The sequence below is a fragment of the Terrapene carolina genome, unplaced genomic scaffold (assembly GCF_002925995.2).
Source record: "Terrapene carolina triunguis isolate 2854851 unplaced genomic scaffold, T_m_triunguis-2.0 Scaffold42, whole genome shotgun sequence".
In the NCBI taxonomy this organism is placed as follows: domain Eukaryota; kingdom Metazoa; phylum Chordata; order Testudines; family Emydidae; genus Terrapene; species Terrapene triunguis.
In genome coordinates, this window is record NW_020664393.1 from 31,872,519 (window position 1) to 31,889,294 (window position 16,776).

Genomic DNA, 16,776 nt, shown 5'->3' on the forward strand with positions numbered 1-16,776 from the left:
AAGGCTCCAGTTTGAGTGACCAGCGACAGCCTCATGCAAAGGGCAGGCAGAGAGAGAGGTGGGTTTGGTTAGGAAGAGATCAGCTAAGGGAAAGAAAAGTGAAGGGAAAGCGATAAAGGTGACAGGAGAAGGGATAAGAGGTGCAGGTCTGGAATGAAGTGGAAGTGAAGAGACTATGAGGTGGAGGGTGTGGGAGATGGTTGCAGCAAACAGCCAATCAGCACAGGGCAGAGAAAGTCCAGTCAAAACTGTTTAAAGTTCTCTGAATGGCCAAAGGTTCCTGCTTTGCCTGTCTTTGCCCCCTACCAGCTGGTTCCTCTCTGTATTTTTTTGCCCACGGCCACATGGCAGGGATGGGAGTGGGGATCACCATCTGGGTCCTAGTGCCCTGAGAATGAATTTATATATATAATAATGATCTATGTAGAATTGTTTTATATATATATATAACAATTCTACACAGATCATTATTTCCTAGCCTAAGAATACAATAGGATGGTTGGTAGCACCACCTATTATTAAATTGCCCATTTCCCATTATAAGACCCTGTTTTCAATTGCTTACAACTTTGCCAGACTTCCACTGGGTTAAAATTTTACATGGTGGGTGTCTGCCTCAAGGTGAATTGTTTTGAAAAATTTCACCATTTCTGTGATCAAAGCTAGTAAAAAATGTTTTACCGATGTTAAAAATTCTGGTAACTTTTTCTTTGAAAAGCTGCAACATCTGCATGTTTTAGGTTTTAAAAAGAGACTGTCCCAGCCAAAACGGGATGTATGGTCACCCTAACACACACGCCCAAATCATGGAGGAAACATGCCATTTGCTACTACCACAGTTTTCTCTGCTAGTGTGTTCTACCCCTTTCCCCACCCTTTGTCTATCTTGTCTATTTAGATTGTAAACTCCTTGTCTACTACTCTATATTTGTACAGTGCCTTGCACAATGGGGCCCCAAAATACCATAATAAACAGGAATATATGTTATATATACACATTACATGGTGAAAAAAATGTAATTTCCCATGGTTTATAGTATTTATTAAAATGTACACTGAATTAAACACTCCCTCTATACAATTAATCAGCTGCAAAGTTTAGAGACCAGAAGTTCAGAATACCTGGCAAAATACAGGATGTACTCTTTAAGATATCTGAAATACAGAAGCATTAGCTCATCATTTACTTAGCACACTGAAATTTCTTCCTTTCTCTACTACCATAAAGCTAAATTTTTGAGTCTTTACTCAGTTCTTGTTCAGGCTAAAATCCTATTGCTTTCAATGGGAGATGTGCCTTTAGTATTTGGCATATACTGATCAGATGTCTGAGTACCACAAAGGTTTCCTGAAGTATGTTATACTCAGTGTTCTCTATTACTGAGGCAGCATGGAGTGAAATGGAGCTTTTGTTTTAAGTCACAATGTCCTCGTTTTTGTAGGGTTAGGTATTAGATTTATATTAGTACTTCAACCTAAGACAAATTACACTGCTCTACAACCAAAATGCTTCTGAAATAAATGTAGTCAAACTTTACTAATTCTGGGTCACTGAGAACGAAAATGATACTTAAAATTGTTGATTGGCTCTAGTTTTCAAGATATGCTAATAGGTCAGTATATACGACCCTTGACTTGGGAATGGCGGAGGATAAGTGAGTTATAAAGGGAAGGGATCTCAATTTAAACCAGAAATGACTAAAATACATCTTTGACTGGATCTATACATAAATCTATGACTGGGTTTGGACAGTACTTGCTTTTTAGGCAAAACAATGAATGATGCAATCTGAAGCTGGTATTGCATCATACGTGATATGAATTGCATCATGTTATTCCTAGAAGTCATGGATGATGCAATCATAACGAAGCTTACATCACTCTGCTGAACAAATTGCCCTATATCAGTTCTAGAAATCATACAGTGTCGTGCTCTCTTATTTGTCAGTGTTTGATTTTGCAAAGGGACACATTTCTGTTTAGCCAAAGTGAGCAGAGATGCCTTGTACTTGTGTGAACAGTGCAGATAACTTCTGCTATGTTTGTGGTGAAGTGACTTTTGCATCACAAAAGCGCAGTATAACCACTATGGTTAAGAAAGCCTATCATCTTTATTTTGGCTGCAAAATTGGAGATCAGGACAAGAGGTGGGCCCCACACATATGCTGCAACACTTGTGCAACAAATCTTCGCCAGTGGTTGATCAGGAAAAGGAAATCTATGCCTTTTGCAGTGCCAATGATTTGGAGAGAGCCAACAGATCATACCAGCAATTGTTACTTCTGCATGGTGCCTCCAGTTGGGAAAGGTGTGTCAAAGAAGAAAAAGTGGACTGTACATTATCCAAACATTCCATCAGCTATACGCCCAGTACCCCACAGAGAAGGACTGCCGGTTCCTGATGCACCAGAATCATTCTCACTTGAGTCAGACGAGGAAGAGGAAGAGGATGAAACTTCTGGTCCTGAACCATCAATGTCACAGGACCCACATTTTCTCCCATCCTCCTCCTCTGAACCACACCTCATAACACAAGGTGAACTGAATGACCTTGTCAGGGATTTGGAAGTACCCAAGAGTAAGGCAGAGCTGTTGGGCTCCAGACTACAGCAGTGGAATCTCCTGGCAGGCGATGTTAGGGTTTCCATGTTCCGTGACCGTTAAAAGGATCTTGTCCCATTCTTCTTCATGGAAGGTGATCTTGTAGCCTGCAACAACATCGATGGTGTGATGGCAGCCCTCAACATCGTTCACGATCCAGATGAGTGGAGACTGTTCATTGATTCATCGAAGACGAGTTTTAAAGCTGTTTTACTGCATAATGGCAATGTTTTGCCATCAATTCCAGTCCATATGAAGGAAACCTATGATAACATGAAACAACTTTTGAGGTGCATAAACTATGACCAACATCAGTGGCAGCTTTGTGGCGAATTGAAGGTTGTTGCTCTCTTGCTTGGTCTGCAGACTGGATACACAAAGTACTGCTGTTTTCTCTGCGAATGGGATAGTCGTGCAAGAGATTCCCACTACATCAAGAAAGATTGGCCACTCCGACAGTCATTGGAGCCTGGGAGGAAAAGTGTTCAGCATCCACCACTTGTTGAATCAAGGAAGATTTTGTTACCACCCTCACACATCAAGCTGGGTCTGATGAAGAACTTTGTCAAGGCCATTGACAAAACACAAGCAGCTTTCAAGTACCTCCGTGGAAAATTTCCAAGGTTAAGTGAAGCTAAGATAAAGGAAGGTGTCTTTGTTGGTCCTCAGATTCGTGAACTTCTTCGAGATGATGCATTTGACCATGCACTGCATGGCAAGGAAAAGACGGCATGGAAAGCCTTCCAGTTAGTGGCAATAAATTTTCTCGGAAACAACAAGGCAGACAACTACAGGTTGTTGGTGGAAAACCTCCTCAAGGCATACAAAAGCCTTGGTTGCAACATGTCACTAAAGATACATTTTTTGCACTCTCATCTAGATTTTTTTCCACCGAACTGCGGAGCAGTGAGCGACGAGCACGGCGAGCGATTTCACCAGGACATTGCAACAATGGAGAAACGCTATCAGGGCAAATGGAGCCCATCAATGCTTGCAGACTATTGCTGGACAGTGACAAGAGATGCTCCATTTAATGAATACAAGAGACAAGCCAAGAAGCGCCGAGTAGATACTGAATAGGACTAAACTATGTACATAATAGTTTTTTCCCTTTTGTTTCATAATAAATTTTATTTATATAATCCTTTTGCTGATTTTTAAAGTGTTACATAAACAGGACAGGTGAAATATTATCATGTAAAGCAACCATAAACACATGAAAAGACCTAGGTTTACAATTTATGATTAAAACTCTACTATCTACACAATATACATAGACATAAAATGTAAAAACTTAAATATCTTAGAAACAGTAGCCAATCAGTTGTTTTAATTGTCATATTGGAATTCAGCACATCAAAATACATAATAAATAGCACATTTTATCTCTGAAGCAGACCTCTTCTCAAAAATTGTAGACCAGTGTTATTAGTAGTTTAGTTGCCTTTTATATTTATAAAATATGGATCCAAACCCACAGGGTACTGCGCACACTCCACTGCTACTGAATAAATGAAATCACATTAGTTGTGCAATCCCAACACTAGGAAAAAAGCTGCTTCTATAAATATCAGGTGCGGGCTCCTTATTAGAGGCAAGATAGTCTTTGAATACCATGTTTTGTGTCAGATGAAGTCTGGTCTTTACCTTCTGTTGTAAAATGGCCATAAACCCGCCTTTACATGCCAATTTTGCCTACCCATCTTCAGATATCACCAACCTCCTCTGATAAGAGCAAGTAGTCACACAAATTCAAAAGTTATGAACCAGCATCCTTTACTTTAATTTATTCAATTCCAGTCATGTGAAACAGACACAATCTCTCTGCAGTATTTTATCCACCAGTTAAACATAATTCTACATTTTATGTTTATCTAATTGCTTTTGCTCCTGTTTCCTGCAGGAGTGAAATAGTCCCATCATTGCAGAGCACACAGAAAAATCCATTTTAATTGCTTCTTTCAAATGCTCCTATCTCCAACTATAACTTCAGATAGATATACTATCAGCCTGGGGAAACCATATTGCTTATAACCCTGGACAGGGAGAAGTGCTATTTGGGCAAGTAAAAGTGTCAGGCTTTCTGCCAATAAGACAGGCATGACAGGAGAGACTGGAGATAGGCTGGGTAACATCAGAAGTAGCAACACTGATGCGAGAGCGAAGGGTGGCCCAAGGGACCGAGTGGAAGAAAAGCAAAGAGAACTGAGCTGCCTCAGGATTAGAGGAAGTGTAGGAGGATTCTCAGATGGTCCAGCTCTAACAGTTCCTATACCATGTCTTTCCCCCAATCCATACACATGTTGGAGCGATTGTGATCAGTGGAAAGAAGGCCTGTAATCTCTGGCTGTCATTATGGCTCCTTGTTTCCAGGCAGTGCATGTTGCAACAGCCTGCAGTATGCTTTAACTTATTCAAGGCAGCTGAATCCTGTGCAGAGCTACCTAGGATGGAAAGGTTGGCACCACCTCCTGACAAATCCATGACAAAAATCTGCATTGGGGAATGAAGGCACTGATCAGCAACACCATACTATATTTTCAGCACAATAACTTTCTGCAAATAAACCATTCTGGATTCTAAAGAGTAATGCATGCCCACCCGCCATCATGCAACTCTGAATATGCACTACTCTGCTTTTGTGTGCAACTATAAGAATGATCTGAGTCACGTAATGATTTGTGCCATCCATCACAGGTTAGAGTCTGGCCCTTTGTTTTATAGTTACACCTGAGGCCCAAAATCAAATGTAACAATTTTGGTAATAAATAGTGCTGAGGTGTTTTGTAGTAAAATATGTATCTGTAGCTAGTCTTGTCACACAAAAATAGTATGTTTAGTCATTATATAATGTGAGTGGGTCTCTCTAATTTCAAAAACAAGAACATTCTACTTTGCTTATTTGAGAGAATTTTAATAAATAATATTTTATTTGTATATAGTGCCTTTCAACCTGAGGAATTTCAAAACTCTTCGAACACTTTACAACTCACTCTTTTTCTCTTGGCCTAAAATAATCTATATTTAAATATAAAAGAAAATGCTTCTGCATCATTAACTAGCATCTTCTATTACACATTGTGTACTTAATCTACCATTGAAATGTAGCCACCTCTGAGGCAAAATGCAGTTGCTGTGTCATAACATACATCATGCAACAGTTTAAGGGTAAAACGATAGGCATAGTAAAATAATTACATAGAAAGCGGATGTAAAAACAGGCGAATGAGTGTTGCCTACAAAACAATATATAAATACAGTTCACACTGTATGGATATATTTATCTAGAAATTTATATCAGCACACATTGTCAGACAGCTGGGTACTTCCCATCAATAAAACCAATCAATATATTACAATATGTTGTATATAGCTAGAAACAGTAAATACAAATTGAATAGATGTACATAAGCACTGAATTTAGTTACCAGATGCCAGGAACATAGTCAATTACAGAGATGGAATAGTATCAAATATTCCATCAAGAACTCGCCTTGATGATGAGTTAGTGGTTGTGCTCCTTTCTAAACTGTTGCAATTACACCAGCTGTTCCTATTGCTGCCTTTGTTAAGGTATTATATATCAGTATTGATTACTCCTACAAAATTCCCACTAACGATGATAATTTTTCCTGAGAAAAGACTAGTTGTTATACAAAGAATATGTCCATTAAAATACACTCCTTCCTAATCCTTAATTTTAGTCTGTGCCCCACTGGGCTTTTGGTGCTCTGATACTCAAATATCTTGGAGATAATGAGCTTTGAACTCCCCTGAATTGACCATTAACTTTTAAAAAAGAAATCTTATTGGGATGTGGCTTTAATACATAGGTTACATTACCTGAGTAAGCACCATCTGTAAATATCATTGTTTAGTAAATGGGGAAACAATGGCATATTTAGCCATTTGACAGAGGTGTTATTTAGATTATTGTCCTTTAGATAAGCTGCATCAGCACAAAACGGGCAACTGTAATTTCAGGTATGAGATGCTTTTGATCTGGATATATTGAACTACTTAGACTTGCTGCATTCCTCCATATTATTTCATTAATCACATAACAAGCTTTCCATTTCTCCACTAAACACGCTAACTCTAATTATTACTAGACTGCACAGATGTTTCCTCATTTAGATGCTCAGTTCATAGTCATTTGTTACTCTCATTGTCACACAGATTTCAATTTATATTACATCACTCTAATGTCCTTTCTGTTTGTGAGCCCTTTGGGTTAATATGTCCATTTGAATAACAAGAATATATATAAAAATAGATTAGAAATGTGTACTTTCATCTAATGGGCTTGTCTGAAAATATAAGGAATGTTTTTTTTAACAGCAGAATCATCCCACTAAATTCTGCTAAATGGGCAAAATTCTGATGTCAGATACAATTATTCCAGATTTAAACTGGTGAGGCCATAATTTGGCCTATAAATGTAATACAGTATATGTATTAAATAGTATAATTCTCATTATAATGAATAACAGTGTATCTTTCTATCTATTTTGCATCACATGAAGTGTAAAGGAACAAGTAAACTTTTAAACTAATGTTTAGTAATGACAATGAGAAATGCTGAACAATGCAACAGAAACTTCTTGGGCACTCCTAGGAGAGGAAGGAGTAGCGTTTAGAACATGTATTTCATTTTGGTATGAGGGAATGAAGTTTGTGGTAGCACTAGATTATTGTATCATATTCAGATGAAATAAATATTGCTATATGATTGATTACAAGATAAAATACCCATGCATATTTGATTTGAAAAAACAGTTCCTGGGGTTGGTTTGTTACAAAGTTGAAGCAAATTTAGAGATATGGTGAAAAAGCAAGAAAATGAAATTCATGTACAAAAATGGGCAGTCATAGGGGGTTAGAATTAGAATGCCTTTTACTACTGTTCTTAAAATGCTTTGTTATGCAGCAGAGAGTATGGGTTATTCAGAGATTAAAATAAGCATGTAAAGTCCTGCTGAAAATACAAAAACACAAAGAAGCTGACAAAACTAAGTCAACAAAAAGAAATGTAAGTGTATGAAATGTTTTCAAGTAATTTACAAATATTAATTTTTGCTTATCTCAGAACATTATTCTTCCAGTTAAAAATGGCAGAAAAGTGGGCAGCAGCATACACTATACATACACTCTACTATTCAACTTTTCCTCATGTCAGAAAAATTAATTTTATTGAAAAAACAATTGCGTTGTAGATACTTAATTTGTCTAGGCAACTCGGAGGTGAGCAGTAAAGACCTCCACGCAGCTAACCTTCGGCACACGTTTCCCAGCAATAGATACAGTGGTGCAGTCTCACACATAGCCCTGCAAAGCCGAACATTCCCTTGCCTTCAGCCGCGAGAACTGCCTGCTCCAACATCCCGCGTTGGAGCGCTTGGCATTTTGTTTTCTATGGCCCAACCACGGCTGCACAGGGAATGGGATGTTTCAGAAGACGAGTCAACTGCACGAGCCGGATTCGGCCGGTGATGGATGTCCATGCGTTTGTTATCGTCTCCCGGGGCACAGGCACTGTCTCGCTGCAGCCACGCTAGCCACGAGCTTCAGGGCGTGTTAGAGCTGCCACATTTGCTAGACAAAAGAAGTTTAAGGGCTACTCTTTTGAGCGGGCGAGGCGGAACAACAGCTGTCTCCCATGTAGCCGCCCGGCCAGGCGTTAGCTCCTGCTGCACGCAGAGTCCAGAAGCTACCCTGGGGAACGCTGGCCCTTCGGGGGTTTCCTTTGCCCCAGGCAGTCCCGCAACACAGAAACCCGCGCGGCTGGCTTACGCGACTGGGCGGCCAGGGTGATTAAAACTCACAGCATTGGCTCGTTAGTGGTGTGACCCGACCCCCCCCCCCCTCCCCCATGCTCCGCTCCCTGGAGTTTTAAGCACGTGAGCAGACGCTGCCTGTTCTCCAAAGACCCCGCAGCCTTTCAGGAGGGAGCCAGCGCGCCAACATCTCCAGCCAGCTCCCCTGCCAGCCCGGAGAGCCCCCCCTTTCCTCCCGCGCACCCGGCGAGGAGCCTCCCTCCCCGCGCCACCTCCCAGCGGGGGAGCCCCGCGCCTCGCAGCCACCACCAGCGCCTCGCACAGGACGGTCCAGCAGCCCCGCCGCGGCGCTGGCCCGAGGAGGGATGTAGTGAGGGCAAGAGGCGGTGGAAGGGCGGCAGCCGCCGGCGTAGAGCGGCGAGAAGAGCCGGGCGAAGAGGGGAACCACAGACGCCCTGGGGACCGGTTGGGCTCCCCCCTGCCCCGGCTCTGCGCCTGCCCCTGCGCCATGTGACTGACCCTCTCCGTGCTGCCCAGGGCAGAACGTCGGACTCGGTCCCCAGGGCATTGACCCGCCCGCCCGGGCTGACCAGCCCCCGTGGCCAGGCAGGGGGTGACCGGCCCCCCTGTGATCGCTGGGGCTGCCCCCTTCCGCCCGGCTCCGATGCGCTGAGAGCCGCCCGCCCGCAGCCCTGCTTCCATGGGGAGGGGAGCACAGGCGGCGGCCGCTGGTGCTGTGAGGGCGGCGCCCTGCTTGGTGGGGGCACCATGAAGTCCCTGCTCTTCAGCCGCTTCCTGCTGCTGCTGCCCTGGGGGCTCATCGTCATCCTCCTGCTGGAGACGGACAGCAGCCGGGCGCCGCTCGCGCCCCCCGCCCGGCCCCCGCAGCAGGCGGCTCCCAGGCGGCCGGCGCTGCCCCCCATCTATGCCATCACCCCCACCTACAGCCGCCCGGTGCAGAAAGCCGAGCTCACCCGCCTGGCCAACACCTTCCGCCAGGTGGCGCGGCTGCACTGGGTCCTGGTGGAGGACGCGGCCCGGCGCAGCGAGCTGGTGAGCCGCTTCGTGGCGCGGGCCGGCCTGCCCTGCACCCACCTGCACGTCCCCACCCCGCGCAGGTACAAGCGGCCCGGCCTGCCCCGCGCCACCGAGCAGCGCAACGCCGGCCTGGCCTGGCTCCGGCAGCGACACCAGCACCTGCCGCCGCCGCAGCCCGGGGTGCTCTTCTTCGCCGACGACGACAACACCTACAGCCTGGAGCTCTTCGAGGAGGTAGCGCTGGGGAAGGGGGGCGGGTGTCGGGTCAGGGAACCCACTGACCTGCCATAGCCACGTACCCTGCGTGCACCTCCACGCACTCCAGAGCCTGGCACACTCTGCCCACCTGCACCCAGTCCAGAGCCAAGCTGTGGTACTCCGACCCCACCATGGACCTCCATCCAGTCCAGAGTTGTGCATCACCGGCCCCTTGCATGCACCTCCACCTAATCCATAGTCAGCCTTCCCCCCCCCCCCCCATGCATCTCTAGCCAATCCAGAGCCCTGCATCCTGCCTGCACCTCCTCCAGGTGACAGCTAGGCCCAGAGACTCCGCAGCACCACAGACCTTGCATATTCTTCTAACAGCCAATTAACACCCTGACCCTGCATGCACTCCCCCCCCCACCTGCACACAGACACAGTGCATGCACTTTCACCAGATCGAGACTTTCAATACATCCAGACTCATACAGTCTACCCAGTTTTAGGCACAGTGCATGGCCCCTCACCCCAAACTCATGCATAGACCTTTCCAAAATCAATACTCCAGTATTCTGCACACATCTTCCCCCAGACCCAACACATGACATATTCCCTTCTCCCAAATTCATGCACTCCGCAAGCATTCAGAGTACCATTACCTTAATCTTAATTCTGCCTTTCAGCAACAGTTACCTTCTTTTTCCTTCCCACATCCAGAAGCAGTCACTTGCTATTTTCTTTTTCTTGCTGAGATATGCAGAGTTGGGGATTATATAATGTCTTCACTATGGCTCTGTTAAAACTGGGATAAAAGAGACACCACTGTCTTTGATTTCTTCAGTTCTGGTTGTGTCTCTTTCTTTTGCCCTGGAGGGCAAACTCACATCATGAATCATGGTCCTTTATAATTTAACTTGCCCATGAATTACTTTGCTTGGAGTTGCCCACTCTTTTTTCAAGCCTGTCATTGTTAAAAGCAGAAAATCTTTTACATAATGGCTAAACATCTTTTCAGGAGCCTCATTTGTAAGGGGATGTGTTTTGTCTTTATTCCAGCCACTCCGTGAAGTGCTTGCTCCCTTTCAGTAGGAGTTGGCAAGTGCACAGGGATGAGGTTATCCAGCTTTCTGATTTCCCACTGGCAGGAAGGAGGATGTTTAATAAGTGGATATAAAACAACAGAAGAAAGATCATGTATCTTTGACAGATAAAAGAATAACCTTGGCAGAAAAATGGGGGAGAGAAAGAGAAAAAGTAGATTGGCAGGCAATGTGCAGGAGTTTTAAAGAGATTGAAATCAGCATACTTCAGTGCTTAAAGGTATGAACCTATCAATGTATGATAGTATCCTGTATTTAGCTAGTAGCTCACATCCATGGGTGATTTACAATCAGTAGATGGAAACACACAATATACAAAGATGCCCAGCAGATAAAGTGCGTAGAGGGAGTTGTTTTAGAAATGTTGATCAACACAATTGACTAGTGTTTAGATTTAAAATATATTTGCTTCCCTCTTCAATATGTTGACAGGTGCAAGTTCCTCATTTAGCAGAGCTACTCTAGTTCCTGTTCCAGCATGAAGTGCAGCACAGAAGCTCCTAATTTGAGGACCTTACACTGGAAATGTCATATTCTGTTTTTCTGGGTTATTTTCCTAAACCTCACTAGACCCCCATGGCTGTACTTAGCTCATCAATGCAAAGGAATTCTATGCCTTCATCTTGTTTTAATGCTGTCACCTGGGTTCTCTTGGAATTCATTGCCAGTGTGGTTCATTCCACTGCAGGCTACAACCCAGTCCAGAAAATATGCCCCTCTCCCAGCAGTAGCACAGGGGCAAATGTTGTCTGGACACAAATCCTTTCTATAAAGTACACAGGAAAGAGGAAACACTAAATGAAGAAGTGACAGGGCACACCAGTTAAGTAACTGTTAAGAGGAGATGGTCCTGAGTCAGCTTGAATCTTTTTTTATTTCCTAGTCCTTTGTTTCTAATTTCCGAGGATGATGAAATTAAAAAGGTACAAATTAGCTCCCCAAAGTGCTGGCTGTGAATGCAGGAATGCAAAGGATGAATGAATCCGTAGGGTTAACCTTGAAGATTACAGGCACAACAGGCAATCCATGTTCAATTATTTCTCTTTGCTAACAGGAATGCCAGCCTCTTCACACATGCAGCTAAGCAATTCTAAGCCTCCTTTCAACACGGTTCAGTGCTAAGAAAGAAATGTTTGCTTTGAACAGTCCCATGTTCACAGGGAAACACATTTGTGAGTGAAGCTCTTGCTGTGAGATGCAGTAGCAGAAACAAACAAAACAGATCTACTTCAGGGAGAGGGAGAGATTTCAGTCTTCAAATATCTACCGAACAACCCCATTTCTGTTTTCCCTGCAGCACAGATGGGCTGGGGGTGGGGGGCGAGGTGCTACTGGAACACAGATAATCCCCCCCCCCCAGCATATTGATCTGATGCTCTGTTCAAACAACTAAAATCCTTTGCAAATGAGCTTTTGCAAATGCCACAAGCAGCGTGTGCCTTTCTGGTGAGAAGGTAGACCGCATAGCCTTGTTTTCAATCAGGGCATTGGTCAGATTTCTATTTCTCATTGGAAAACCTTCACTATTTTCATGATTCTGACTTGACAATTTTAAAATAAATCTCTATCTCTCCTTTGGGAATTGATTGATTAAGAGTAAATTGTGCTCCTCCTTTCCAAGCCAGCCTCAGAACGCATCACAGGTGGCAGAAATCCTGTAGTAATTCTCTTCATGAAAGTGGCTTAATGAGATGTGAGAGGGAATTTGTTAATGCTTAATGCTGTTTCCCAGCCTTCTAGTTGCAATTCTTCTGAATGGTGGTTGCTGAATCCCTAATCCCAAAGGAAACCTGATTTAAGACCCCTATGGTAGATGGGGAAGGGATTGGTATAGACATGGGACTGGAAGCCAGAAACTCCTGTATTCTAATCCTGCCTTGCGCACGGACTGTCTGTGTGATTTTTTTTTTTTAACAAGTCACAATTACATCCAGAAAGTGACTATGTAAAATTGCTATCTTATTAAATAGATCTGCATGTCTGTTCTGAGTCATAGCTGCTGATTTTAGTGACAAAAGTAGGGCTGTTTTGGTAATATTTTTCATTCCTGTTAGCACCAGAAAGTTCAAACTCCTAAGGGCTTCCAAAACCCCATAGGAGTGTTGCATCAGTGCACTTTACACTGGTAAAGGTTTGCATTGGTTTAGCTCCATTGCTGCAAATTTCTCTAATATGCTTAAAAGAGAATGTGAGCCTCTTTAATGAAGCACCCCCCTGCAGCAACTTTATTACAAGTGAAGGTGTACAAGCCAGAAGGAATGCACTTTGTGAAATGCTAGGTTGTTTTTGTCAAGGTGTCAGTTTGAAAAATCTAGTTTCCATTTATGGTATTTTATAATGTGCTCATGATCACCATATTAGAAACACATCAGGTTTATTTGATGCGGAGAGATGTTAAATATTAGAGTTAGTCAGAAAACAGCAACGGTTTTCCTTTACAATTAAAAATAAAATGCAGGGTTTTTTTTAATTATTAAATCTGGAAACAAATATTGACCGGCTGTAGTAAACTTGGAACCCCACCGGGCTCTTTGTATTGTGGCCTACACACTTGCCTGCCTCCCCTGGGTGGTGTGGAGCTTAATTTGTTAATAGCCAAAAATGTGCTCTCCTATTTCAATTAAATGAGGTTGCTCCAAGTATGTTTTAACTACAGTTTCTGAAGTGGTGCTGAGGATGGTTTGTCCTTAGCTACCCCTGCAGCTCAACTTTGTTCCCCATTGGTTCCTCTGCATCCTTTGTCAGGAATGAGTATTTTTAACAACTTAGAAGAGGCTTCTGTGAGAGGAGCAGTTAGCCTGGTGTTTGGAGTGCTAAGTGACATTATGGCAATAACTGAGAAATTGTTCTCTGGAATAAATGGAAGTCCGGCCTTTAGTTGCTCACAACTCTTTTCACTTTAGGATGTGACCTAGAAATTTAGGTCTACACTTTCTCTTTAGTCCAGACAGCTGTGTCAGTATTTTATCTATTTATTTTCATAGCCTAGAGACCTAGAAGTTGATTGATGCGGACCACTCATCTACAGATCCATCTCCATCAAAAACAATTCCCCCCCTCCCAATTCTGGAAATGTGTTTAAGAATTTGATCAGGCAAGTTACCCAACAAGAAATTAATTTTTATAGCAAAGCCAGTGGAATGACCAAAGCCCAACTAACATTTATTTCATGAATTTTATTGAGATTTCAACATGAATCAGTGTGACCTCTCTCTCTTTCTTTTCTTGTAGGCTGTTTTGAGTGATGCAGTTACACTTTCTGTTGCATTTAGCTCACAAGATGCCTGGATACAAGTAATTATAATAAAGTGACTAATACTTTGATTTCCAGTGGTACACTTTTAGATTTCTAGACAAAAATCTTAGTTAAGACTGAGACTATCTGATCCTGTAATTCTGCCTCCATAGAATGTTAGATTAATAAATCAAAAACAACAGTTTTGAGGTTCCAACTCCAACCTCTACCTTCACTTTTCATATCCCTCCCTGCCTATCTTGTATATACCACTAAACCAGAGATTGACTTACTCTGCCCTTTCTGTATTTTAAATAATGGGCTATATACTATTACTTTAAAAACCTATGTATGTTAAATTTACACATGCAGATTGTGTGTCCACCATCAGTTCAGCTAATCTCCTTCTTCTTACACAGACATATCTGTCAATGAAGACTTCAATAGGAGGTTGACCCGCTGAAAGGATACAAGAAAGGTTTTGATGTAGGTAGACTCAAATATGCCAACTCAAGATATGCAGTGTAGTTGTAGCTATGTCAGTCCCAAGATATTAGAGAGACAAGGATGGGCGAGGTAATAACTTTTTATTGGACCGTCTCTCTCACCAACAGAAGTTCATACAATAAAAGATATTACCTCACTCACAGTGTTCCCTCTAATTTTTCCCATCCATTTGCGGAATTAATTTTGTTATGTGCACCAATATGGAGGTGATGTGTGACACATCACCTTCATATTGGTGCACATAACAAAATTAATGTGGAGGGTGGGGCTGAGGAGTTCGGAGTGTGGGAGTGGGCTCAGGGCTGGGGCAGAGGGTTGGGATGTGTGGGGGAAGGAGGGCTCCGGCTGTGAGCATGGGCTCTGGGGTGGGGCCAGAGATGAGGGGTTTGGGATGTAGGAGGGTGCTCTGGGACTAGGGCTGGGAGAGAGCACTCCCCCCAGCTCTTTCTCCCCGTAGCAGCGCTTGGGTTGGGGGGCAGAGGTGCCTCTCCCCACTGCAGCAGCTTTGGGGCTGCAGGATGGGTGCCCCTCCCCCGGCCGCAGCAGGTCCGGGGCTAAGTTGGGGCCGGGGGAGGTCCTGGCCAGGGCTGGGTTTGGGCCACCCCTTCACCGGCTGCGGCAGGTCTGGGGCTGAGTTGAGGCTGGGAGAGGGGTGCCTACTTCATAGATGCTCCAGGACTGAAGCACCCACAGAGAAAAATTAGTGAGTGCTGCTCAGCAGCACCCACCGGCAGCCAAGCTTCCCCCACCCCCCAGTGCCTCTCTCCTGCCAGCAGCCCCGCTGACCAACTCCTCCTCCCTCCTGCGAACAGCTGTTTTGCTGCATGTAGGAAGCTCCAGGAGGGAGGGGGAGGGGTGGAGCGGGGGCAGTAAAGGCAGGGCGGGGACTTGGGTGGAGGGATGGGTGGAGCACCCCTGGCTAGAGGGGAAGTCAGCGCCTATGGGCACTCCTCCCCTGGCTGCAACAGGTCCCGGCTGGGCAGGTTCCCTGAACGCCTGCGCAGTGCTAAATAGGCAGCTGCATGGCCGTGCAGCTTACAGGGAACTTAGCTCACCCACCTTGTCAACTCAAGATATTGTGAAATAACTGATTTTAATAACTGCCTTTCTCCATACTGGGATATGTCTTCCACCTTTATTTGTCTTTTGTGGTTATTCTAACCATTCATTTGTTCCCAGACTAAACAACTTTATTAATTTGCAATAAAAGATGAAAGAATGTATCACTTCATCCAAAAACTGCTAAGTTGGTTGTGTTTTCAAAATACTCTCAAGCTTTCTCTAGGAAGTTCTAAGTTAACATTTTAGTTTATAAACTACAAAGCAATACACCACATCAACCATTTGACAGTTAACAACTGCTTAGCTAGTTACCTGAACTGCCCTGATGGTCATCTTGAGAACTGCCAGACTCAGACATTGGATCCATCCTTTCACAGAGGTTTATTAAGAATAAGAGTAAGGTACTAAATATTTTATGGTCGCTAATAGGAATGATCTGTTTGATGTCTGGGTTTGTGGTAGTCCTCAGGATGGCACTATGAAGCAGAGTTAAGGTTGGTTGCCTGACCCAAGCTTTGTATTTTACCAAAAAAGGTGGGGGAGGGGTGTGTGTGTGTGTGTGTATAAACTGGCATCTTATCTGGAATTTCCAATCAATGCAGTTTGCTGCCTAGGAACCTCCTTGGATTTTAAAAGTATAACAGGATTCCTTTTATGACTTGCATTGTCTGTGGGCACTTTGGTAGCCATGCAGGAAATCTGATCAATTTTGTAAGGCATGTACAAAATGATCTCATTCCTTTCCAGAAAGCCTTCTACACCAATATGTGGCTTCCTCTTACCTATTTCTGGTCCAGGACCTGTTATGTCCCATGTAGCTTTTGCTCTTTTATTCTTCTGGGCAGGATTTACCTGCACCAAGTGGTTCCCTTGCAGAACCTTGTCCCATCAGGAGCATCTGTGCCTGGACCATGTGTGCTTTGCAAAGCCCCTGTCATGCCATGTACATTTTGCAAAGAACCTGCTTGGTTACCTATACTTTACCAAGTGCCTGTCAAAATAATGCATGTATCAAATTGATGTATTATCAAATTGATGTATGTATTTTGTACATTTAAAAAGAGACAAGTGTTCAGTGCACCTGAATATATACATACATGCAGTACATGTATCTAAAAAGATGCTTGTGTCATATACATGGTGCATGTTATTTTTAAATGGATAAGAACGGCCATACTGGGTCAGACCAAAGGTCCATCAAGACCAGTATCCTGTCCTCTGATAATGGCCAATGGCAGGTGCCCCAAAGGGA

At 43.7% G+C, this 16,776-nt stretch overlaps 1 protein-coding gene across 1 annotated transcript in view; it reads left to right on the forward strand.

The window, feature by feature from the left end:
• The first annotated feature begins 9,146 nt into the window (after positions 1–9,146).
• The window catches only part of B3GAT2 (beta-1,3-glucuronyltransferase 2), a 47,103-nt gene continuing 39,473 nt past the window's right edge, over positions 9,147–16,776 (forward strand). Inside the window, exon 1 of the mRNA XM_024193787.2 lies at positions 9,147–9,650. Within this exon, the coding sequence (XP_024049555.1) occupies positions 9,147–9,650 (504 nt within the window). The remainder of the gene's footprint in view (positions 9,651–16,776) is intronic.